Source organism: Agelaius phoeniceus, chromosome 3 (assembly GCF_051311805.1).
Source record: "Agelaius phoeniceus isolate bAgePho1 chromosome 3, bAgePho1.hap1, whole genome shotgun sequence".
Lineage (NCBI taxonomy): Eukaryota > Metazoa > Chordata > Aves > Passeriformes > Icteridae > Agelaius > Agelaius phoeniceus.
Genome location: NC_135267.1, coordinates 15,467,429 through 15,493,963, shown reverse-complemented (window position 1 = coordinate 15,493,963; position 26,535 = coordinate 15,467,429). Strand labels below are relative to the sequence as shown.

General features: G+C 36.6%; 1 protein-coding gene across 9 annotated transcripts in view; it reads left to right on the top strand.

The window, feature by feature from the left end:
* KHDRBS2 (KH RNA binding domain containing, signal transduction associated 2) overlaps positions 1–26,535 on the top strand; it is a 340,503-nt gene that overhangs the window by 299,985 nt on the left and 13,983 nt on the right. For 3 of the 9 annotated variants that reach the window (XR_013181234.1, XR_013181229.1, XR_013181230.1), the window contains exons 9-12: positions 8,386–8,559; positions 10,492–10,543; positions 20,503–20,708; positions 23,753–23,814. Coding sequence is in view for 1 of the 9 variants with exons in the window: in XM_054629453.2 (XP_054485428.1) it covers positions 8,386–8,483 (98 nt within the window). In the remaining 8 variants the exon portion in view is untranslated. Of the gene's footprint in view, positions 1–8,385; positions 9,462–10,491; positions 10,544–20,502; positions 20,709–23,752; positions 23,815–23,864; positions 23,975–26,535 lie in introns of those variants that run through there. The other 6 variants (XR_013181235.1, XR_013181233.1, XR_013181232.1 and 3 more) reach the window with 5 other exon arrangements.

The following is a 26,535-nucleotide window of genomic DNA, read 5'->3' as shown; positions in this document are numbered from 1 at the left end:
TAGGTATTGTAGATCGTTGGTCCTAATATTCATTAAGCTCAGCATGCTAAGGATTTCTTGCCCTATTTTTTTTTCTAGCCTAGTTTAATTTAAATATTCAAATTTAAGAAATCAAGTGCTCAAATAATTCATAGTGACTGATTTGCAGATAAAAGAGATGATGTAAGGTCTGATTCTCATCATTACAGTGTTTGACTTCACATGGCTTGTGATTACAAACAATGTCTTTACCAACACTAATTAACAAAGTCTTACTAATGTGCACCAATTTTTCATTTATATCATCTGAGTGTATACATTTAGTGTCTCCTAGAAAATATTATGGGAACATACCAAAGAAAACTTTCCTTGGTGCCTGGGTCTTAAAATCATCATGGAATGAATAATAAAATCATAGAGTGGTTTGGGTTTGAAGGGACCTTAAGGATCATGTTGTTTTAACCCACCTGCCATGGATGAAGGTACCTTTCACTGGACCAGGTTGTCAGAGCTCCATGCAGCCTGGCCTTGAATGCTGCCATGGGTAGGGCAATCACAACTTATCTGGGCAACCTGTCCCATTGCTTCACTACCTTCACAGTAAAGAATTTCTTTCTAATATCTAATCTAAACTTGCTCTCTTTCTGTTTGAAGCTATTTCCCTTTCCTCTGTCATTACATGCTCTTGTAAAAAGTCCCTCTCAATCTTTCCTGTATTTTTCCTTCAGATACTGAAAGGCTGCAATTAGTTCATCCTTAAACCTTCTCTTTTCCTGGCTGAACAATCCCAATTCTTGTAGCTTTTCCTCATAGGAGACCTGCTCCATCCCTCTAATGATCTTGGTGGCCTCCTCTGGGCTCACTCCAACAGGTCCATGTCCTTCCTGTGCAGGGGACCCAAGAGCTGGATGCAGCACTGCCGGTGGGGTCTCATGAGAGCAGAGCAGGGGGAAGATCACCTCCCTCACTCTGCTGACCACACTGCTTTTGATGCAGCCCAAGATACAGTTGGATTTCTGGGCTGTGAGTGCACAAGGCTCATGTCCATCCTCTCCTCTACCCCCAGGTCCTTCCCATCAGGGCTGCTCTTGATCTGCTCATCCCCCAGCCTGGATTGATGCCAGGGATTGCCCTGACCCAGGTGTAGAACCTTGCACCAGCTCTTGTTAAACTGCGTGAGATTCCCCAGGGCCGCTTACAGAGCTTGTCCTTGTCCCTGTGGATGCCATTGTGTCCTTCAGGTGTGTCAACAGCACCACTCATTCAATATCATTTGCAGGCTGGCACTCAACTCCTTTGCCTCTGTCATTAATGAAGGTGTTAGATAACACTGGTCCCAGCATGGACTCCTGAGGGACACCATTTGTCACTCATGTCCATCAGGACTCTGAGCCATTGACCACTACCCTCTGGATGTGACTTTCCAACTACTTCCTAATCCATCTTATTATTTATTAGGCATCTCAGAGGCAATAAGGCACAGACTGTACCATTGTGGTGGAGGTTTTGTGGTGTCTTGACAGGGCACCCTGCTGGCTATTTAGCACATGCTGGGTGCTTCTGCACTAGCATGGGAGCAGGAGTGTTCTTTAGAAGCAGATTTACCAGTTGTCTGCATTTATGGGTCTTCTTTCCCCATCACTGAGTGGGTTCAAAGTACATAAATGTTAGTTTGAAACTAAAGCAAAAGATACAATCCCAACTATTTGTGAGATTTCACTTCCAGAGGCTCAAACCAGACTGAAATGAAAAATACCTGTAGAAGCTGTATTGTGACTATCAGGTCTTCAGTGTCAGCTGTTTCCCTCTGCAGTCCATCCCTATTGGTGTGCACTGTGTGCTTATATTGATACAGCACCTGAATGCCTGTATCAATGATGCCCTGATGCCCCCAAACTATCCCTGCTATCAACCTTGCTCCATGTGCCATGGTCCTGAGGGGTGTGACGTGCTCCTGCATGACCATCTTCATTTTGGGCTGATGGAGGCATCTGGTGTCTTGCTGAGCATGAGGAAGATGCTCAGTTCCCAGCCCTGGGAACTCAGAAGTGATTCTGAGTCTTCCTGTTCAGCACTCAGTTTTTTTATTCCACTGGAAACAGAAGGCACTGAAGATTTCTACTGCATATGGACAGAAGATACACCAAATAAATTGCCCTCCTTTAATCTTCTATTTCAATCATTCCTATACTTACTGATAGCAGCATTCCTCCTGTGGGACAGAATGAACTGACAAAAGCATTTTCTTGATTTTCTGCAAAATTTTAACAATTCTTTTACTAGAGGAATCACTTTAGCTGTATCTCAAGTGGCATTCATTCCCTCAGAGGAGATTTATGATTTTCCTAAGAGCATGATTTTGAAAGTTTGCAGGGAAAGGAGCACATTTTGAATTCAGCTATGATGACTAATGTGGGGATGATACTAGAGTTATTGCTGTTTTGTCAAATCAATGTTTTAATTAGACTATAATTCTTTTGAAAGTCCCATATTTAAACTCATCACATTCTTTTAACTGTCTGTATCTCCTAAAACTTTTGTAGTCCAGTTATGCTACGAAAATGAAAAAAGTATTCTGCATGTAGCACAAGACTGGTTTTAATTTATAGCAGCTTATTGTGCTTCCTCTATTACTTCTGAATTATAAATCATTTTCTGTGACAGAATAAGTAAATCATACAAAACTTTCCTATGTAATATTTCAAATGGTAATTTCACTGTCTTGCACCATGGGAACTATAGAGTTGGAGAATCTAAGACAAAAGTCCTGTAATACTGATGTGCATCTATTTAATTCCAGATGGGGTATATCACTGCATGTTTCATGTTGCATGACTATAAAGTAATGGAAAATTAATTTCTACTGAAAATAAGTGAAAAATAAAACTCCTTCTACCCTGTAACGTTCACACTCACCTCACAACAACACTTATTCCTCCTGGCATTGCAGTTTCCCAAGCTAGCTGTCAGTGTACTCTGATGCTGCTCCTTCCCTTTCTGTGGCAGGTGTTCACTACAAAAGTGGCTGAAGCCTTGAAGAAATATTTTTTTCCCAAGCCAGGGAAGCTCTAAACCCTTACACAAATTTGGAGCAGCCAGACAGTTTAAATTGTCAGCCCACCTGAAGGGAAGGTACTGTCGAGCACAGGGGCAGTACTGGGGTTTTTTGAAGAGCTATGGCCCTGTTCAGCAAGTAGACCATTAAACCACAAGGTTTTCCATTAATTTCTAGTTTTTAAGCTGTATGTATTTCATACTGCAGGTCTAGTAAAATAAAGGGTACTTAGAATGGTATAAGCTAGCTTAATTGGTTTGAGCCTGTGTTTTGAAAACGTTCCTTGTCTTCTCAAAACTCCAAATTTCAAATAAGAAAGGCACCATTTATGATTCGAAAGAGTGACTTTTCACAAAATAATAAAATGCATAGATGTCAAGTCAGAAAATTCTGTGTATTTTGAAAACTTGGCACATAAGCAAAAAGAGACCAGAAGAGTGAAAAAAATGCAGGTTCTCTTAAAAAAAAAAAAAAGCAACCAAAAATCTGTTCTTGGATTTTTGTCTAAAATAATATATACCTGTCCAATTATGACACAAGAAAAGCACAGCTACCTTTTCTGTGTGAATTCTTGGGCTGAAATACTGGATTTGTCAAAGTTAGTTGAGCTTCAGTCATTAGCTTGTGCAGGATAAATTTGCCAGCCATTTACAAGTAGTATTTTGTCTCCATCCATCTTTCTATGGAGGCTTACTAGAAATACAGCACAAATTGAATTGTCTAAAGAAAGGCATTCTAAGAGTTCTCATTTTAAAGCTATGTCTGGTTTCTGTTGGGTCTTCTGCTCAGCACATCTATATCATCTATATCTTTCCTCTTACTGCTCAGACAATTAATTACATCTCAGAACACCCCAGGGAGGGAGTTATTCCTGTCTCATTCTACCAGTGAGGAAGCCACACTACAAAATATTAAACAATTGTCCAAGATCACTGAGAAAACAAGGAGTAGAACTAATAATCCAAATTCCTGTGCAGTGTGCCCTCTCCACACATATGCAGTGAGAGATATTTTTTCTCACAGAAAAGATAACTGTTTTATTCTGAATCAAAATCAACTTCTGTGTCTAAAACACCAAAAGGTAAATGAAAAATCAAATTAAACCATTATACTCCTTGCTGTTATATACATCTTAACTATCTAATCAGAATAGCTCTTTCTAATCTTTTCCAGGCCACCTCTCCAAAATAATTGATCAGAAATTCATAAAACTGTGCCCAGTAATTGTGGGCAATATTCAGATATTAAATAAGTTACTTGGAAGAAAAAGTGATCAGGTCTTGATTAGTACCAGGACTAAGCAATGACTATAAATAAAAAATAATAAGGAAAGAATATATTTCTATGTAAATCACATGCCATTCATACATATTTTTATTTTTAACTCATCCATTATTGTGATCTGCCCTTTAAATATTGCAATTTTTTCCTCTTTGCATATTTGAAAGACATTTATTCAATTCTGGAAAATTCCATTATAAGGTTGCTGAATGAAGAGTTAGAAATATGTGATTTTCTCAAATCTTTACTTAAAGACATTTAGCACGTGATGATAATCACCACAAGGAAAGACCACTGAATTTTTCTGTGCTCTCAATAATGCATAAGTAAAATAGTAAGAAAGAAACAACTTCATATATATGCATCTCTGCGCTATAAATGTTACTGTTTTGATCCCATATTCAGAGAAATTTCTCAGGTTAAAAATTAAATTATCTTTTACATTCTGACTGTCCTGTAAGGAAAAAAAAACCAAACTAAAATTCTGTATTTAAACAGATTAGAGCTACAGAGACTCCTAGCAGTTGATCAAAAAATAATCTTTAAAGACACCCTCAAGTAATGTATCAGTTATGTCTGTAATAAATACTGGGATCATTTCTATAATTCAATGAACACAGTAAAGTAAATAAGAGTCCATCTGAACCATAGAAAGCAGTGCAAAAACACTAACCTGCAAATTCAATCAGGCATAAACCAAGGGTGCTGATTGCCTGCGATAATAAGAATTAATTTTATATCCTAAAGGTGGGCTTCAAATACCAATTCACAGGAGCATATAGCAGTTTGGAAGACATATGCAGTGTAATAAAAAGGGCTGTGCCCATGTCTTCACATTTCTTAGCAAATTAGCTGTGACACTATCACATCCAAAGCAATTCTTCAGTCCAAGCACTCTCAGATTCCTCACCCATAAACTCTCTTACGTTTCCATCATGCTACAATAGCTTATATTTTTAGTTTCTGAAAGCAAAGCATAAAATATTTCTCCTTAAATACGAATGGCAAAGTTGCAATAACACCAAATTCCTGAAAAAACTGAACCCTCTGCCCTCAGTTACTAAGCTGCTTGTGTGGATTTCTTTTTAACTACAGTCTTTGACACCGGATAGCACTGGAGACAGTCAGAAGTGAAAAGGGCAGGGAATGAGTGTGGTCTGCTACAACAGAAAGACTGGATGAAAGTCTGGATGTCACCAAGGGAAAGGGAAGGTCAGACTCCACAGGTTTTTTCTTCCCAGGAATGAGAAAAAAGGAAAAGGAATCAGTGTTAGAACACAACAACCACCCTGCAACTTTCTTCAGCTCTTGGGCAGTCTCTCACCGTTCTCCCAATTACCTTTCTCTCTCCACTGCTCTTCACCTGAAATGTCTCTCAGTTTCCATTTCATTGACATGTCACTTTCTTAGGATGAAATACATGTCACCTTCTAAAGATGAAATATGTCCAGGCTCTCTTTCCTTCCCCTTTTGGCACAGTCTTTCAGAGAAAGACCAGGCTCACTCACTTTTCTCCTGTTGTCACAGTGAAGCTCAGCCTGGTAATCAAACTCTCACCCTTTCTGCTACCCAAGGAGCTCCCTAAATCTCTGTGTGACTGCTCAGGTAGTCAATAGGACTCTAGCCTTTTAAGATTGTTTCCAAAGATAGAGATTTCCATTCTCAGGAGCTTCCTTTCTTCCCTTGGTGCTGAAAGAAAAAGATTACCTTGGAGTTCTGGAAGGAAGACGTGAAAGAGCAGCTTTCATGTCAACAAACCTGTAATGACTAGCATGCAGGTACATTGTGGTTCACTAAAAACCCCTCTAGGAGAAAACCACTAGCAATCTGATTTCTGTTTGGTATGGCTGCATCTAGCAATGTACTGGCACAGTGTGGGTCAGAGACTCCTGATAGTGCTGCTCCCTATCATCTTGCTTTCTCCACAGTAAATATATAATCCTTTACTGCTGCATGTGTGGTAGACACCAGAGTTTTCCAGTTGAAGGCTGCAGTCCCAGAACTTCCACATCTGTTTTGGCTATGGATTCACCTGTTAATACAGTAGGGTCTTTCATGTAGTATCAACAGGAGCTGTTAGCTGTCAACTGTCACTTCTTATTTCAATGATGGTGTTAAAGCTTGAAATCAAGGAAATAGGTCCACCATGTTACTGAAAAAAAAAGCATAAGAGGCTTGTACCACAAATTATGATGCATTTTTTTTGTTCCATATCAGAAGCTGGTACAGCCACAGGAGCAATTTGCTTTAAGAACAGTCAAGGAAAAGGAGTTTCCTCCAGTTGTTAATATAAAGTCATTTTTTACTGCATGAATACTACCAAAAAGACTGTACATTTCACCTTTATATGAAGGGGCTTCAATCTGGACAATGGTGAGGGGACTAAAAAGGAACAAGAAATTGGCTTGTCTTTGTGTTGTACTACGAATATTTTTACTACTTCAGTCATTTTCATTTCAATAAATGAATGGACAACTTTCTTTTTCATATAAATCATTCTTGTCCCCAAGGCCTCTCTGCAAATGTAGTAACACTTCAGCAAAGGGTAACTGAAGCTGGAAAAAATTTACACCAAAATGCCATTTTTAAAGGGTGTAACGATATATACTGCAGAGGCAGGATTTTTAAATTCACTGTACAGAAACTTATTCCCTGTAGGAATGAGAGACCTGAGGATTTAGAACCATATCATATTGGCTGCCACTTCTTCAACCCTCTAGGCAGTAGCTTTCCACAGCAAACTTTGGTTTCATGTGATCATAAAACCCCTGATTTTCAAAAAGGGAACATCCTGAAGGACTCAAAGAGAAAGAAAATAAATGGAGTGCACCAAAAATCACAGTAGGAGGGTTTCTTGTTCCATAGCAAGATCGACTGCTACCAGATCTTTTCCAGAGATGCTCATTCCATTCATGCTTGCCTGAACTCACTTCAGCTCCACAGCTGCTGTTCCCCTCATACCTCAAGGCAATGACATAATGAAGAGTAGTTGCAGAGAAGACATCTTGCAGAGAAGAAATAACTTTCAGAATTTTAACAGAGTTTTTATGTTTTATATTTTCATTTCTCATAGTCATGTATTTTTGCAAAAGGAGTATTTGATACCTGATTTAACCATTTAGGTTTTTTTGCCTCGTGACAGCTATTTATGTTCTTAGTGGCCACAATAGCAAAAACAAGATAACAACAATGCTGCACTCTGGCATGATAGGATACACTGCAGCTTGTGCATTTCCATTTTAATCACTCTAAATATGATCAGTTGAAGTCAGTGGAAGACAAAACCAGAAATCATTTGATGACTCACTGGCTGATTTAGGAGACAATTCAGATTTTGTGTTCAACTGCTGGACCAGGACTGTAGGGAGTTTACTGATTGTGCTTTTGGGAGGCTTAAATTCCAGAAATATCATGTCAGGGAGGAATAAGAAGATTTGTAGACAGAATGTAAAAACTGAACTAGACTTACAGTTTTTAGCTTATTCTTCTTGAGCATATTTGATTCACTAAATGTGAAAAAGTGTTCTAAAGATACAGCAAAGTAAAATCTCCTCTAGCTTCACTTCTACACATTTTTCTTCCATTATTTTCTTTCTTTTGGTCTCAAATGGAAGTTAAAAATCAAACATATCTTTCTTATCTTTTCATGATTCAACTCCTCATCTTGTTACCATACCAACTGCATTAAATGCTGTTCAAATTTCAGCTTTAACTTAAATACTAGAAACTCAAAACATCAAATAAATTCTGAACTGGCAGACTGATGCAGTGATTTTTCCAGAGCTGACTGTACCGCCAACACAGTAGTTATTCATTCTCTGCTGAAAGTGAAGGAGTGAGGCTTTTTTTCCTTCCTAAGATGGACAGGTTTCCTGTGTAGAGAAGTAGGTTAGTTTTCTGTAAGTTTTTTTGTGGGAGGATAAAGAAGTGGATAATAACACCATCCTTATTTCGTTTTCTAAAGCTTTCAGCCAGAACCCTCAAGAATTTTGACAGCCATTAGCAGTGGCATCCCTTTGTTCTTTCAATTTTAGATATTTACAAACCTTGTTTTTCTCTTCTGTTTTTAGCACAAGAAGAATGGGCCACGACCCGTTCCAGCCTAAAGGCACCACCTCCAAGGTCAGCCAGAGGGGGATACAGGGAACACCCCTATGGTAGATATTGAAGGCCCTCCTCATCTGTGACCTCATCTCAAAGACAATTAATAGCCTGTGGTCTCCACATAAACAGCAACAAGACAAGTAATAGTCCATTTCTTTTCTATCCTAGGAATTACTGCTCATTATTATCCTATGTACTACTTGTATTTCCTATAACATTGGCGTGACATTGGCATTAGTATTATTTTATAACACGGACTTAAAAAAAACAGAGACAAAAAACCTTTGGCAAACATTGTCTATAAACTATTCAAAGATGATGTTCTGTTGGTTGTATTCATTGCTGTGTGTATCTAAAAAGCATGACACTGTTACAGCTCTTGAGTCTCTCTACATACTAGTTAAGGCTGAGTTTCTGTTTAGGGTTGCTGAAAGACTGTAATATGATTTTTTTTTTGAGCCAGACAATAATCGAGCTGTAGATAAGATGTTTTAACCTGTCTTTTTTAATATATGTTAGTTTAGATTAAGATGCTCGATATTAAGTTTGTAAATTTAATTTTAAATGCTGTTTTAATGGGGTTGAAAACAAGCAGCTACTGTATGTATGTAGCTAACTGAAGTTGTTCAGTGTTTTAACCTGTATTTGTTTAAAAAAATCACTTAAAGTTCCATGTGTAAGCTTCTCTAAATAGGAAACCATAATTTTGTCAAATATGTTTGCCATAATTTGTCAATAAAGCTGAAACCTTTTGTAACAAACTAAATTTGGAATTACTTGTTTTCTAGCTTTAAATGCCTGCTTTATTTCTTTTTCAAGAGATGCCTAAAATGTTTTTATATAAAAATTACAAAAATGAACCCAAGCCTGTTTTAAGATTTTTTGTGTAAGACTTTAAAAGTTGTATTAATAACTTCTGGTTGTTAAATAATATAAAAGTTAACAAACTAAACTGTTACATGAATCATGGTTAGTATCCACTAATGTATAACATGTTAATGGAAAAAAATGCTTTAGAACAATAAATGGATTTTAAACTATCCTTTAAGCTTGATCTTGCTAAACACAAACTCTGATTGACTTGTTTGTATTAGCATGTCTCTCGTGAGAATGTAATGGAGTTTAAAGAGGTAAGAATACCACTTACCACTGTTAGACTGTCTAAATGCTAGTTCTTCAACCTTTGAGTTTCCCCGCACATTAAATATCCCATTCAACATGTAAGCATTGCATAGATTCACCTATTTGTTTTCACTCAGAAGAGTGCGTTGACTGCATTTTTCGTAGTATATAACAATTTGTCTTGATAAACAAATCATCAGTGTCACTGCCCAGCTGTTGGTACTCAACTTCAAAAACTTTATTTGTAATTTTCAGTGCTAAATATCACCGCCCTTGAAGGCAGTTTAGAGGGCTGATATTTCTTTTGAGACTATCAGACTTGATGGCTGATGATTGTTAAGGAAATATGTCGCAGGACTCAAAGGATGACTAAACGTTAAACAGGTAACACTAATAGTAACTCTGTAATTTTGAGTATGCAACAGTAATGTAAAATATTCTCAGTTATTAAGTTACTGATAGTTAAAAAAGTAAACCTACCAAAAGATAACAAATAGGTATATAGGCTATTAAAACAACTAATTAACATTAACTAGTGACAACAAAATTATTCTACAATATATAACCCTCAAGGTAATAAACAGAACTAAAATTAACAATAATAGTAATGCAACTCTTGCTAACAACAAATATATAACCTAAATTTTGATGAAGAAAAAAAAAAAGAACAGAAGACTTGATGGTAGGGATGCCAAAACTGTTAATCCTTTCAGTACAGTCTTTTTGTTTACAGTGGCTTTTTGTCAATGTGATTGGTTTACTTTTTTGATGCAACTAAAGTAGAGGCCGATTGCTGTTCAGTTTGTGAACAAAATCTCTTGCAGCTGGAGTTGCATGCTAGCTCTGTTTGAATAGTTTATGATGAGTATGTTTTGTCCTTTGAAGTGTTAAAGTGAATTTAGTAGGCTACATGATGGTTACATTGAGTTTATTCTATCTCACTATTTCAGGGACTCACAGGCACTGGACAGCTAAGCAGCAGATCTGCTGGGAAGTGGTCAGGTAAGCTCTGCTGCATCTCAGGGGGTTTTCCTATTTCCTGTTTTATCTCTGCATTTGTTTTTACTAACACACAAAATGTATTCAGCTACAGTTTTAAAATAAATGTCTTTCCAGCAATGTTTTTCTGCATATCAGCATAGTGATCATGGTATAATGGCTATCAAAACATTTACATGTGTGTTATGATACTCTTCATTCTAATAAAAAAAAGTCTTGTCATCTAGCCTTTTAGTAAATATTAAGATGGTGTACTTTATAACTGCTCTTGCTAAAAACAGAGCTTCTGTTTATTAAAAGCATGCCTACATTTTGGCTAGTCACATAGCAAAGAAAAATGCAACGCTAGATTGCCTTTGCTTCTGAAAATATTTTACATTTCTTCCTATGAAAATTGTATCTGTATAGAGACAGGAAGTTTGTTATTTATTTTTATGCTCTGTTTTTCTTTTTTATTCTTCAGAATGGCAGGGACATTTAGGTATTACTATGCAATGGCATGAATGGAGTCATTACTTATATTTCTCTGTTATATACATTTAAACATAAAGGTTCTTAAATAGACTTCAGTTTATATTTGAGATTTTTGACTGAAGAGAAATGTCATTGCTGGAAAAAAAAAAATTCAGCTCAGTTACAACTTTGTCCATGGACTCAGAAGTGTGAACCTAATCACAATACAGAAAGTACAAATTCTTGTCATCATTCTTAACTGCATAAGATCACACAAATACACAATCCTAAACAGATTTATTACTCTGGCATCTTTTCCCATGACTGTGGTCTGGATGATGTAACATTTTCAGGTTTGGTGGTATTCAACAGTTACTTACAAACCACAAATTGTATTGTATAACAAGATATAAAGGGTTTAATTTTCTTCTCCAAAGAGTTGCCTCAAGATCTTTATAAATTGTTTTTATTGATGTGCTACAACCACCCTACAGACCAAAGTGATATAGTATGGCATTAAGGTTTGTCTCCATATTACAGTCACATCAGTGTGGGTGTACCACTGTAGGAAAATCTTCCATCTTGCATGTAGTTACAGTAATTTGCTTTGGTCAGTATATATCTCTACAGAAGAGAAAAATACTTTCCATTGCTATAAATAGTTTTATGCTGGTATAACTGTGATTATAGATTATTATGTATTACAGATTATACTATGTAACTATTCCAGGAAATTCTTCTATGCCTTGCTGAAATGATTAATAACACAAAGCTGTGAGCAGGTCTTACCTGATGTAAGTGAGATCCAGGGCAAAGTAGATAGAATTAATTTCTCAGTTGTGCATCACATTTTTATGTGAGGGTAACTACTGTGAACTCCTTGAGGATGGACTTCAATAAATAAAGCTTTATAGCAGAGTAGTGTCCTTTAATATTCCTGTCTCCAAATTTACTTTGCAGCCATTATTGTCTAAATTTAAAAAATGGCAGAAAATGTCAGTAAAATGATGGATTGTGAAATATTCTTACATAAGAATTATTTTGAAAAAGTAGGTTAAGTCAGTGCAAGCAAACAACTGTTTATGCAAACATTTTTTCTATTGATTTTCAGGAAAATAGTGTGAAAAATTACCCAAGACTGCATGTGCTGTTCAGTGCTAACTAAAAGTATATTTCACTACTGTTTCTGAAAAAGCCTTACAGTTAATCAACTATGCCTTAAGAAAAACATAAAATTTATTAATTTTTGAGAGAGTAACAAGAGAGTCTGATTATTCTAATTAACCGCTGTCTTCAGGTCTTCCATGAAAAGCTGTGACACATTCCACACATCCACCATCAGGTCAACCACAGTTCTGAGGTCCTGAAAATTTATGTGCACCGCCAGATTTCACTCATGCTACAGAACACTCCAAGACACTTGTCACCAACCAAACATTTTGTCTGGCTTAACTCATTTACCAATTAGTTTAGTTTTGTTTGTAATACAAAGAAGAAAGCAAGATAAAATCCCAAAATAAATAAGTGAGAAACGCTGGAAAAGAGAAGTTAAAAATGCAAAATTTTTGTTCAAATATTTCTAACACTTTTTTGTTTGTCTGTGTTGTCCTCATATATAGAACAGTTTGATCTTTAGAAGACAGTAGTGCTATATAGTTTTTTTCCACTTCTTTAGTAGTTAAATCAACAAATTCTATTTTGTTTAGCAGCATTGTTGCATGTATTCAAGAGCCATTCTAACTGAAAAAAATAGGTATTTCTAGAGCAGCAACTTTTATTAGAAAATGAAATAGCATCATATAACTCCTTCCTATTTGGCTTATCTTAGAGTGTTTAAACAAAGATCTTAAATCTTCCTATGAATAAATGAAGAGCCTCAGGAAGCACAGTGTACCTGACCTCACCACAGAGGATATTGGCAATGGTTTTGTAGCTTAATGAGGTTCTCAACCTCCATTCAATGTGATGGAGCTACAGCCATAAAGCCAAGAGATCTCTACCCCCTTACTCCACACCCCTTCCATAGCCCAGCCACAATTACTCCACTTTATTTAGAAATGTGTTGACTTCCAAACTGCCTGACACTGATGTTAGTGATGGGGAGAGAGGGCATGAGGAGCACATCACGGTGTCTGTGGTAGCTCTGAGGAAATGGGTGTGCAGACCTTGTGAGTGAGCGTGGCAGGATGGAAGGGGCTGTGTCTGTATTGCCAGGGACCTGCCAAACCACAGCCAGGACTGAGCTACTGAGCTGCATAGCAAGAGCTGAGTAAAGTCCCCAAGTTACCATTAGATCAGGATAATTAACATCTATGAATGCACCCGTTGAAAGGCTTATTATTTCAATATGGATTTATGGTAGTCCTCATGAAATATCATCCAGGATTATTATCTGAAGGTTAAAATCAAGAACAAGTAACCAATGTGTTGTGTTGAAATAAAAACCTGTTTGGTCTACAATAATGATGTATTTCCTTCATGTTTGACAGTAGCAGTGTTGTTTTGTGAACTGTCTTTCTAAGAAGTCCAAAGTCCTGCAAGATTCAAAAATTGCAGCTACAAAATTATAAACGGAGGTAAAGGAGAATCATCAAATTAGCTAAACATTGGAGAAAAAAATCTTTGACAGTGAATGAAAGAAGCCTGTGATCCATTAAGGAAAGGAAGCCCTAGAACATTTTCCATATTGTATTGCATTAACATGCAGAAACAAGTCGAGACTGGATAAAGGTTAAGTAGGGACAGCACTGGATATCAGTGTTCTCCATGCAGCCTTCCTAGGGATAACTCATATTCTGTAAAGCTAACTGGTAAATTTCCTTTTGTTTATGGAAAAATACTGTGTAAAATGAAAGGGCAACTGAGAAACTCTTCCTAAATAGTTCTTAAATAGCTACAAATTTTGACAGAAAATTGCTCTCCTGTTGTCTTCTGTAATTTCTTTCGTGAAAGAAATACCAGATCAAAGCAAAATTATAATCTCCTTAAACAATCTGTTTGCTAACAACTTCTTAGCAAAGATGTTAAAGAAATAGGTTTGGCTTTTTTTAATAAGTATTACCTGAATTCTTTTATAATGTTGTGGGACTTCAGTAAATGGCTCAAGACTGCAAGAAGATAAAGCAGTTTGGGGAAAATATTCATAAATTCAGAATCACAGAATAGGTTATAAATGAATCCTAAGTGACAAAGAACCAATTTATCCCTCTATCAGAATCTATGGATTTTTAGGGATCAGGAGGACTGAGTTGATTTGTAGATGCATTTTTTTCAAGGTAGGATTAAAAAAAAATCATTTCACTTACAAATTACAAAGTTTTTACACAAAAAGAAAGGCTATAATTGGAAAGGTTGGCTGTAGTTAATGTCTGAAGAATAAAGATGATATTTGTTATTATTTCATGTCATCCTCTGTTGTCAGGAGATTAATCAAAGTAAAAAAGAACCCGAATTAACAAGTAAAATCACAAGGAAAAACTGAAAATTTTCATGGAAAAACTGAAAAACATTTGAATATTGAACAGAAAAATAATGCTAATGTCTTCTGAAGTTTTTTGTCCTCCATTAAAAACTCAGATGCACTCCATGACTTCTGTCAGTTATTAAAACCCAAGAGTTATCAGAAAAAGTGTCACATTTTCCATTTTACTGTACTGGTCTGCTGAGATAGAACAGGCACACAGGTAACTTTCTCAAACCAGTTATGGCTGCAGAGATGATCACCATCATCCACTCTGTTCTTAGCTAATTAAATTTTTCTAGTCATTACTGTTCATCATTGGAACCTGACAGAAAGCTTTGAAATCATTAAGCCTTTCCTCTTCCTTCAGTTGGTTCTGTTTCTGGTCCTGGCATTCAGATGCTAACATTCATTTGAAACATTAGGGAAAATGATTCCTACTGAAAGATTTGCTGATCTACATAGCCATTAGACAGTTTATGAGCTTTGCTCCTGAAGAATGCTGGTATCTTTTGGTGGAGACATTGTGTACAGTATTTATGTTCTGAAACCATGGAATCTGAACTGTGCCTGCCTGTATGAGTGCAGGAAAGATTTTCTGTCCTTTCACAGTCTCTGGTGGACTAAGTTATTTTTATTACATCTTGGCAGAACATGTTGAAGTATATCTCTAAATTGTGCATATCTGGAACAAAGTCTTCGTTCTCAAAGAGAAGCAATTTTTGTCAACTTAAGCATAAGAAATACAGTTTTATAAACTTCTACTAAAAACATGTCACTGTTTCAAAGCTTTTTTTTCTTATATAAATCCTTTTAAAAGGCTGTGTTGGGTAGTTCTTGAAAGACATAAACTCCTCCTTTCCTAGAATAATTGAGTTAATTTTGAAACTTAGTATGCTTTACCAGAGAATAGCAAGATTTGTTGAAGATGCAATTGCAGACATATTTCAAATATGTAAATCAGAAGAAAGGTTTATTGGAAGAAGATCACACCCATGCTGTAATGGTATAGGTCATCATTCACGTATTAAAAAGATAAATATGAAAGAAAAAGATGTGCAGTTGATCATCTAATCCTGCATGTGCCCTAAGAACTTTTCAAGCTGCTATGTGGAAACAAACAGAACTTTCTAATATCTTTTCACAACATTTGGATGTACAAGGAAAATAGAAATGCCTCAGTACCCTGATAAGAGTAGAATAAATTATGAAACCGATGGTTTTTGTTTATTTCTGTGGCTGCTATAGTTTATTGATTTAATGGAGGTACAGTTTCTTGTTGTACAATATTATTATACAGTGTGGGAATAGCTGCCTCTATCCTGTTTGGCTCTGCTGTTGCTGTGCTGGATGCATTGGCTCACGAGGGGTGGCTCACTCACAGGACAGCAGGGGATGCCTCTGTCACACGCCCTTGCCCTACAAGACCTTCACACTGAGTTACCACCACCAAGTCAGAGGTGCAAACTGCTGAGCTGCTCATCTGTGACTCAGAATTCTGGGTGGGCCTGCTTTCTTTACTTCTGCACAGTACACAGAACAACCTGTGCAGGTATTTTGTATCATGATTTACTGTATTCACTTTTAACTCCACATTCATTGCTCAGCTAATAATTCATTATATATCTTCCTGAACCTTATAACAATCCTGTACAACCAGTGGCAAATTTCAGTGAAAAGGTCTTGCCAATGCAGCTTCTTTCTTTTTTATTTATTTTTTCACTTTTTTTTCTCTTCTTCCCAGAAGAACATAATGTTTCATATACCTATTTTAGCTGAAAAGATAATCAAGGACACTGTCATTCAAATGAAATGCTGCTATTTGCTAATAGTACAGGAATTTAGTGTGGCATTCTCTGAGTATTTAAAACTGATAGGGTTCTTTTTATTATTCTGTATGGTATTTTGAGTATTTAATACCTTTTTAATATCTGGTTTAGAAGTCATGATGTAAAGATGCAAACAACTGACAGGAATATTGTATTCCATTGAATTCCTGTTAAGCAAAGTAGCTTTCTGATGGAGAACTTAATCCTGCAGATGTTACTCAGGTTTCATATACTAAAAATCCCTGCTGACATCAAGGACTGAAAAGGGAAGATGAAATTCAGAATGTGATCTGTATTCAGCTTTATAATTTAATTAAATTCAAACAGAACACTTAGCTCTCAAGGACTGGATTGCATCATTCCAGCCCAGGTCCTGCTTAGCACCAGTGTGAAATAACTTTGATCCAGGAAGAGTACTTTAGATACAGTACCATATCAAGATTTTACTTTTCATGTCATCCTAACCAATTTTCCCACATGCAGGAAAAATATTTAGTTGAAGGTACTTGCTTGGCACTGTTGCTCGCTCAAATCTCAACTTGGCAATCAAGTTCATCTGTTCATGGTAGTCACCACTTTATTTTCATGACAACTATCAAATTTCTGAAGGAGGCACAATACTTTTTGTATCACTGAACTTGATTGCAGATCTGAGGCAAAAGTGGGCTGCCCATTAGACTGTGGAGGCATGTGGGATACGTGCTTTAGGGAACCTGGCGCCCATTTGAAAGAGCTATGGGCATCCCAATAATGCTGCATAGTCCTGAAATGCTGAAATAGCACCTACAGAGCTTAAAAGAAAATTGTTGCACTGAGCTCAAAATACTTACTAAAGGCAGCAGGTATTTATTTCAATCTCTACCTTATAATGGAGAATTAGAAAAACAGTGAGGCTGCATGATTTGGCTAAGGTCTCTCAGCAGGTCAAAGTGATGCAATAAAGTGCAATTGGCAGAGCAGCAGGTGAGATTAAGAAGCTGCATCAGGAAATGAAGCACGGGATACATTCTGAGCTGGGATTTGTTTTGAGAACTGAACTCCCTTGTCCACAGTGCAGTTGTGCTGTCATCACTTGGTGCCTGCTGGACTTTACCAGGCAATTGGATGAAGCCACAGCAGAATGTGTGTGTATAGGAACCCTACATGTACCAGATTTACACTGAAGAAGCCTGTTATTATTATCTTCATCAAATTCCTTTATAAGCCCTATTTCTCTATAGCTGTGTCACCTGTTGCCATGGTAAGTTTCTCATGCTGTTTGTCTTTGATGAGCAACAAGGACATCTTGAAACACTGATAAGGGCTTGAGACACCTGGTAATGCCCAATGTCCTCCCCATAGCGCTGAGCACATTGGACTGGACCCTAAAAACCTACATATTTTTAAAGTTTATAGTAATGACAGTTTTATAAATAACATAAGTTTTATTTTATACCAATTTGGGGATAATTTTAGATTCAGAGTAGTTCGTTTAGTTTTTTCTACTTTGGAGTCTGCTTAGCTAAAGTAATGGAAATAAGGCACCTGATTTTGTAATACAGAGTCAACCAAAAATAACCCTAAGAATATGTTTAGGGATCTAGAAAGCAAATAGTTTTTTGGTATAATAACACTTTATACCAGATTCTTCATCTGGACTTACTTCAATGAATCGTTCTCATTCATAGCTCTCACAGATAGAGTTCTGAACAAGCTATACAGTATAATTTGCCATGCCTCCATTTTTCTTGTAAATATACTTTTGGCAGGGCTGGCCATATTATCTACCATAAAGATGTTCTGTAAATACATCTGGTGTCCTCTTCAAGATGATGAATTTTCAAGATTGTAAATTTTCCAAGATGCATATGTGGTCACCCGAGGATTTTGGTCAAAATGCTGAACAGTTCAGAAAAATAATAATTCTTTTTTTCTGTCAGACCCAGAAAAAGATGTTTGGGGTGCATGGTGAAGAATTCAGGAGAAATATGCAGAACAAGCAAAAGCTCTGTCTGTATTAGTAAATTAGGCAACACCAGAATGGTCCTATCTCAGATTTCTTTTCCCAGTGCTCATATTTTTAATTGCAGTCTTGCCTAATATACAAGTGGATGTCTGTGGAAATGTAAAAGGGTTGTGTGCCCAAATAGGCTCTTAGCCACTGAACCACTGGCAGACATTCCCAGTGATTTGGAGGGTGTTTAGTGGCAAACAGCTGAGTTTGGCTAAAACACAGGAATGGATTATATTATGTTGCAGCATCTCTATCAGCAGTTTTGTGTGAGGGTAGACAAATTGCTCAAAGTAAAAGCCTGCTAATGTTGTGGGTTTTGTTGTCTTGAGATCATGCAAAGACTTTTTGGATCTGATTTTCACCAGTTACAGGTGTCATGATCAGCTGTGCCTGACTGTGTAAAATGCTGGTTAAAGTTAAGTGCAAGCCTTGGCTTTCCCAGGCAATGTAACAGTGTTGAATGTTTTATTTTAACTCAGGAACATAATAAACAATTAGTTACATTTATGAGGTACTATTACCGCAAAGGACACAGCCAACTGCGAAAGTCATAATTTTGTCAAGAAAAATGAAAGTTTTGAATAGAGTTCAGAAATTTAATAAAGGAGAAAACACATTAAATAATGAGGATAAAAGAAATATAGAAATCTGTTCTTTCAGTGACCTTAATTAAGAATGAAATCAAGAAGAATAAAAAAAAAATAACTCAGCCATTTTAAACTCAATGGTTGAAACAAAAAAACCCAAAAAACAGCAACCTAACAAAGTTTGACTCAGACACTGACTACATCGAATCTATAAATGACAAGACCTGAATTTGGATTTCACTAACCTGTAACTGATAGCTAACTAACTTCACAGTGCTTGGCTTACTTGAACTATTCATTTTGCAAGCCTGATGTTTATACCCACCTAATAGTTTTCATCAAAGAAAAATGTTTCCAAGTTTAAGGAAAGGTCTACACAATTCACAAATTGAGGTTTCCTGTATCATAAACTTCCTTGGGATATAAGGAATTCCCCTGAGTGACCCAAAAATAATTTTCTGATTCTTTCATGAAAATCTGTTTGTTTTGGAAATATCATGAGACATCCACAAAGTTGTTGTTTGCCAACTCAGTAAACTTGGTAGAAGCTGTAAGAAGATGTTTATATTCCCCTACTCCACTGATCAGAATTTTTTCCTTCTATGTGAAATTACCTTGGTGAAACACTTGGGGAAATACAGAGCACATTCATTACCTAGCTTCAAATAACCACTTTCACTGCTACAGGTACCTAGAGTACCCACACATGGTAGGAGTTATCTTTGCTTACAGAAAATAATTCAGAGTACTTAAGCCAGATGCTCTAAAACACTCTCTGGATGTTGGCTGGCTAAAGAGAGAAACTAATGTGTTTTAAACATTCCTCCCTCTTCAACCTAAATCTTTAAATTCTCTCACAATTCATTTATTCTAATAAGAACTTATTTTAATTAGTCTTTCATAGGCCTGATTTTGTTAATATTATCAAGAAATAAAACACAACTGCAACTGAACTTGTTTTTACAAGTTCCCATTCTCATCCATACCAGCACTCAGAATTAATTTACTCTGGAAGGATATAATTACTCTGCTTCAATATCTGCATAATGAGTGTTGATGTTCATAAAATTCACCCCCACAAACCTCCTTTTTATATTACATTGCCAAAAGCACACTCATACTACTGTGCATGGACTATGAGCCTTCATCTCAAGTAGGTGATTGCAGGTACAGAAAAGGTATTGAGGCAGCACCTGATATATTTGTAGCAGTATAAAAATTAAGAATTTAGATGAGGTATCTAAAAAACGATGAAAAAAAAAAAACCCAAAACCAAACCAAGAAGTAAATACCAGTGTTTAGTTTGTTCCTTTGCCTCTTTTTTGCTCTGTTGTTCACACTCAGCATTTTAGAGACCCTAAGCAGGTCAGGCAGTCCCATTCTACATGTGCTTTGCAGAGAACAGGAATGTGTTAAAGCTGTATAGAAAATTCCTTTCTGTTTTGTAACTGCATTATCTCATAGCATGCAGAATTTGGAAGGTAATGTCTTCCAAGAGTCTTCTGTCATCAGAACTATAACCCTGTGTCACAGAGATGCTATGTGAAGCTACTTAGGTCATTTAAGCAAAAATATTAATGTGACAACTAATTTTATCTTCTTTATTGAATATGTCTACCCAACTTTATCTTGATTTTCAGATTTTTGGAGCCTTAGGGAAGTACTGTACCTTTTAAATGGTGTTCAGGGAATTGAGAGTGCTCAACATCATTTGCAATAAATCACTTGCTTCTGAAGGACAGCCTCAGGTTGGAACTCTCCACAGCCCTGAGTTCTGGACCTACCATTACCACCCTCTCTAGGATATGCCACCACTCAGACTTAGAGTGATCTTCCAGTCTATAAGGTGAGCTCTAGTATTTTTCTATATGGTTTTAGTTTATGTAAAATGTGAGATAATTAGGTCACATCAGTCTGCAAAAAATAGAATTATTTTAAACTAGTTCATATTTTGTTTGCCATTGTAAAAGAGCTTATGCAGAGATGCTTGTTACTTTGAGACAGGACAGTTTGATTATGTATGTAAATTCTTACACTTTTTCTGTCATAAAGAAATACATCAGTTAATCATCTTCTCACAGAAGCAACACAATAATAAAGAAACTGTATTTTTGCAGTGTGTTGAACATCAAAAATACTTGAAGAAATTGTCTCCCCTTGGCATAAGTGAATCCTTTGAGACAGTATGTGAAAACCAAATTTTGCAGATTCTGGGGGTTTTTTTGCTCTGTTCTCCACTTGTTCATCTCTGAAAATATTGGTATCTTCTTTGAGCTACTGTGAATTCACTTATTAAGGTTTATATTGTTCAGTTACTGTACCATTGTTGCTACAAACTATGCACAATGAAAATCTGTTAGAAAGTAAATAAAACTACAGCAGCAACCATTTGGATGAGAAAGAAAAAAAAAAGGGTCTTACCATTAGACTTTAGGACAGATACAAGTACTTAATTCAATCTTATATCCAGAATGAATTAGTTCCCTTGGAGAAAAGGGTAGTAAGGGGTCCTGTAGTTAAAGACTGTGTTCTCTTGTATATGCTGAAGAACATAATGTAATTATATTGGAAATTATAAATCTAACATTTCCTAAATCCTTCAAGCTAAATACTGAGTTGTATTTTTCTGTAATAAGCTTATATACATCCATATGTCATAGAAAAGTACAATTATAATTATTAAAAAGTACAATTATTGCATTTAATTATTAGAAATGAACTTGTTTCCTCAGCAAAGAGCACGTGAAACAAAGGACCATTGTCACTTGCTTTTGGTAGCCAGTGCACCCAGAAGGTCTCAGCTCACAGAATCAGCATCAGTGGCTAAAGTGGAGTCCTGCTGTAGCTGGACTCAGCTTCATTTCCTACACCCTGGTGCAAGCACAGTCCTGCCCTTGTTTCTCCTGGCTGCACACCAGAAATGGACCTGAAGTATTTCCTGAGGAACAGCATGAAGTCCTCATATGGGACCCCACTCCCTGTCACCGTGTCTTAAAAAAGGGTGGTGCTTTTCTGCCCACACTAATTTTGGGTTCCAGTATTGCAAATGGTGATAAAAGTTTAAACTATGCCCTGGTTTAGACATGGATTTTTTTTTCTATACAGAGAAAGAGCTAAAAGAATGTGGCCAGAAGCTACTCAAGCCTAACACTGCTCTAGACTGGAGAAAAAACTCTGTGGATTTTTCAAGATTCTGTCTCCTGGCTAGAGCTGGAAATAAACCCTAGGTGACAGTATTCACACTCCAGTTTATGTAGGCTATGAGTGAGATAAAGAAATAGGTGAAAATATGCAGCTTTCTTAAGGGTTTACTTAGATTATATTTAAGTGTGTTAACACTGTAAATAGTAATCTAAGGCTCTTAGAAATATTTTTTATTTATTATTATTTTTCCTTTGCATATAGCAAATGGAAGAAGAAGGAGGAAACTGCACTAGATCACAGAATATTGTTGATCAGAACCAAAATACCTTTACTTACAGCCCAAACTCCTAACCATTATACCACATTTCCTAAAATGGTTTACAAGGGGGACTTGGAAGTAGGTGATCATGACTGACCTAGTATTCTTGGAAACTTGAGAGTGGTAATTCCTTTAACTGCAGTAGTAACTGCAGTTTTTAATAAGTGATAAAATATTTCAGAAGGCTGGAAGGCTCTACTTAATATTTCTAGAAGATTAAAAAAAGTCTATAGAGGAAGAAAGGGGAAGTCTGATTTTTTTCCCCCTCCTAAGCAAGATAGAAATTTGTAGCAAAATACCAAGATTCATCTAATTCCATTACTTCCTTGCATTTTCTGGGGTTTTTTGTTTTCCAGCTGCATATATATGTGTGTGTATATATACACATATACATATATGTGTACATATATATATATATACACACACATATATATATATATGTACACATATCTATACACTCAGTTACTCAGTTCAGGTCCAAAGGACTGTTTAAACACTTTTCAGTTATGTATCAAAAAACCCAAATGAGATGAAATGCCCTCTACTGTTTAGAAAATGTTCTTAAATGCCTTGTGTAGACTATGTAGCTGTCTTTCAGGTAATTGAGATTGGGCAAAATTCAAAACATTTAAGGAGCAAAGTTTTCAATTTCAGTTGTGGGCGTTGCTTTCATTAAAAGCTACAGATTGTGTATGTCATGTCATATCATTAATTAAATTGTGCAGAGCTGAGAAGAACAAGGCATGAGGCATATGCTAGTCCTTGCCTTGGAGTTTGAGGTGGGCCTGTTCTGTGCCCAATGCTCTGTTGTCAAGCAAGAAGTTGAAAAGTGGGTGTAGAGAAGCCCAGCCCAATGCACAAGAGCTCTGCTGTGAGCAGACCATTCAAGGCTTCACACTGAGCTTCTCATGCACCTCACTCACCTGTGGAAATTGGCCCATGGAATTTCCCAGAAGTGAATTTTCTGTACTTCTGTAATTTCTGCTGATTCTTTCCTCTGAAGGCTTTGTTTTTACATTGGTTGTTTAGTAAAGAAATAGGATTTACTTAGGAGAAAGCAGTTCTGTTGATAACTCTGAGCATTTTTAAAAGAGAGATTAGACACTTCTCTCCATATTTGTGCACTTTTGTTTTTAGAAGTACTGACAGCCTGCAGCTTTCACTAGTCTCAGGTTCAGGTTCTCAAAAACCTCAAGACATGACTGGCATAAAAGATGCAAATATGTCCTGACCCAAACCAGCTTTTTTTTACTTCTTATCTTGCATCTTTATACAGATACTGTTGAAATTAAAATGTTACAGATTTTTGAGACAGGAAGCTAGGACTAATGAAAGCTCAGGAAGTACTGAAAATGCATATATCACACAAATGTTTCCCTGTTAGCTGGAATTGCAGCTGAAATGAACCTCCTTTATTTTTCTAAAAGCATCCCTAATGGCTGGGTTATGTTGCTGTAGTCATGCACTATAATGATGGTCTACAAAACAGGTAAGTAAATGAGGAGGTAAATTATGTAAGTATGTGCATTTTTTCTCAAGATAGGAAGAATTAAATGTTGGAGAATACTCAGCCTGAAGCTAATAGACATAAGACACTATGGAGCATACCAGCAATAAGGAAAGCTCTCAGTTACCCCCAGTCCTTACTGGTGAGTTCTGTAGGTACATCTGTAACCCCTCTGCAGCATCTAAGTTTGGATGTCTAATCTCTCCTTATAACATTGATACAGAGATAAATGTTTAGCTAGGGCTGAATCTAGCCTTTAGGCTGTGTCCTGAACTCTCTTTTCTCTCAAAGTCAAATATTATTTTTAGCTTTTATTGACCTGACCATCTGACTCCACTCAGCATTTGTTTCTGGTCAAGTGCACTGCTCCCTGTCTAGGGCTAAACTGACTTACCAAAGAAGTTGTGTTCTTCTGGCATGAAATGGGTTTTTATTACTGAGGTCCACAGTGCAGATCATTGGAAGTTACATAATAATATGAAGGGACATATCATTGAAAGGCTGTCAGAAGATAAAAGGGTATCAAGGTTCCCAGAGCATTCACATTGCAGCTCCTGAATCTGGCTGACACTGAAGGAGCGATTCAGTGCTCAGTGCCAGCCCCTCTGGTAGCAGCTCTGCTCCTCCTCACTGCTGCCTGTTGAAATATCAGAGTCTGCAGCAGAGAGTTTAATACAGGAGTTTGCCATTAAAGACATCAGCTGCTGCATTTCACAGTTACTTCTAGCTCAGCTCACCTGCTGGGGACACAGTACTTTGTCCTTGAATAGGCAGGACTGCCTTCATCCTGTTCTTCCCACTGGAGCACCGAGAAGTAGAGTGTGAGTACATTCTGAGCAATGCACAACAAGTGAGCAACTGCAATACAGGCATGTATTATTCTTGGATTTGTTTTAAATGCCAAGCAATAATCCATGGGAAGTAAAAGTAAGTCTTTAACTATCCTGACATTCTCCTAAATGTAAAAAACTGTAAGAGATGCCTGTATTTACTACAAATAATAAAACTGAAGCATTACGCTAATCAAATTCAAATCAGTTCAACTGCATAATTTTCAGTGAATAGGTGCTTATAAAACACAGAATGAACTCCAGAAGGGAAGGTTCATTGCTTCCTAATCAAAAGCAGTCAGCTTTAAACACCAGCCAGTCAGGTGATAGGTTTGTCATTTCTCAGCTGTGCTCTTGGAGGGAATTTGCCAAGAAGGCTTGACAGCCTTTAAACTTCACAGAGCATTTTTTGCCTGTTTTTGAACATCATGTTGAGCTACAAAAAACTCCAGGGAGACTGGGAGGAGAGGCAGAATAACAGCAGTTCTATTAAAATATATTTGCTGCAATGAATGCCAAGCAGACTTTATGGTGTGAAAAAACAAGTAATTCCTGAAAAGAAATGTTGACCCCCCTCAGGTCTGATTCTTTCTTGTCTAATGGTGTCCAGCTATTCTGGGGGACTGAGGAGTGTCAGTGATTAATTGCCTGGATGTCAGAGAAATAAAGGCTCATAATGCATCATTAAAAGCTAGAAGTCAGGGTGTCTGAACTATCATGGGAAACTTAAAATTATTCTATTTACTGCTATGTACAATTAACACTCCAAGTCAGAAATCATTTGCTTTCCTAATTTAGAACAATGGCAGCTCTCCAGTGAAAATGTATTTACAGTAGTTTTACATTGCTTTCTAGAGGCTTAGTACAAAAGGGAGAGACAAAAATTAATATGCACCAAGGCAGTTAAAAAGAAACCTGTCTTTGAACTGTTCTTTCATTTTAATCAGCATGAGCTCTGCTAAATAGGGAAAAGAATTATGACTAGGAGGTTAGCAACTAGGTTACTGAGGGCAAATCACTCTCAGGGGAATAAGTTTGCAATCTGAGCAACAGACTCTGAGCTGTGCATGACTTGGGGTGAGCAGGTCTTCTCTGTTTCAACATCAATTGCAAGGTGGCCAACCTGAAGTCTCTCAACCAAATTCCCCAACATGAAGGTCTGTTCTCCCCTCCAATGGCAATTGTGCTAGAAGAATTTTTCAGTGTCTTCTATTTCTATTTTCCAATGTCTTTCTAATGTCATTCTAGTGTTTTCTATTTCACATCCTCAGCTTTGGGATCTCATACATGTTTTAGTAAATTTTGGTATTGGTTGAAGTCCCCATAAGCTTCTTAAATTCTTAAATGGCTTCTTGGAAGGATTTTGTTGGATATTTTTTCTTGTAACTTAGGTTATAAAAGTAGCACCATAAACATTAATTGAAGAGCCATTAAGCAGTAGGGCTGTTTGTTTTGGGTTGATAGAGGACATAAAACTTCATACCCTGTGGTGGAAAACAATTAGATCTGATGATGAACATGCTATTAAATATACCATTACCAAACTTCTATCAGTTTAACTTTAGAAAATAGCAACCAGCTGTAGTCAAAGCATACACAAAGGATAGAAAGTCATATTTTAACTGTCATGTCATAGCTTCTTATAAATATTGTCATTTCTAATGTTTTATGCTAATGACAGTGACTAATAGTAGTCATTACCTCTCTTCATTCTCATAAAAATTTCCTCTAGAGAATATGATCACAGCTAGAGTGCTGTTTAAAATTAAATTTTGGTTTTCTAAAATAGATAACATAAAAATATTTAAATACCGACAGGTTTGTTAACTATTTTATTTTGTAATAGCATGTGTTCAACAACTACAGCTTTTGT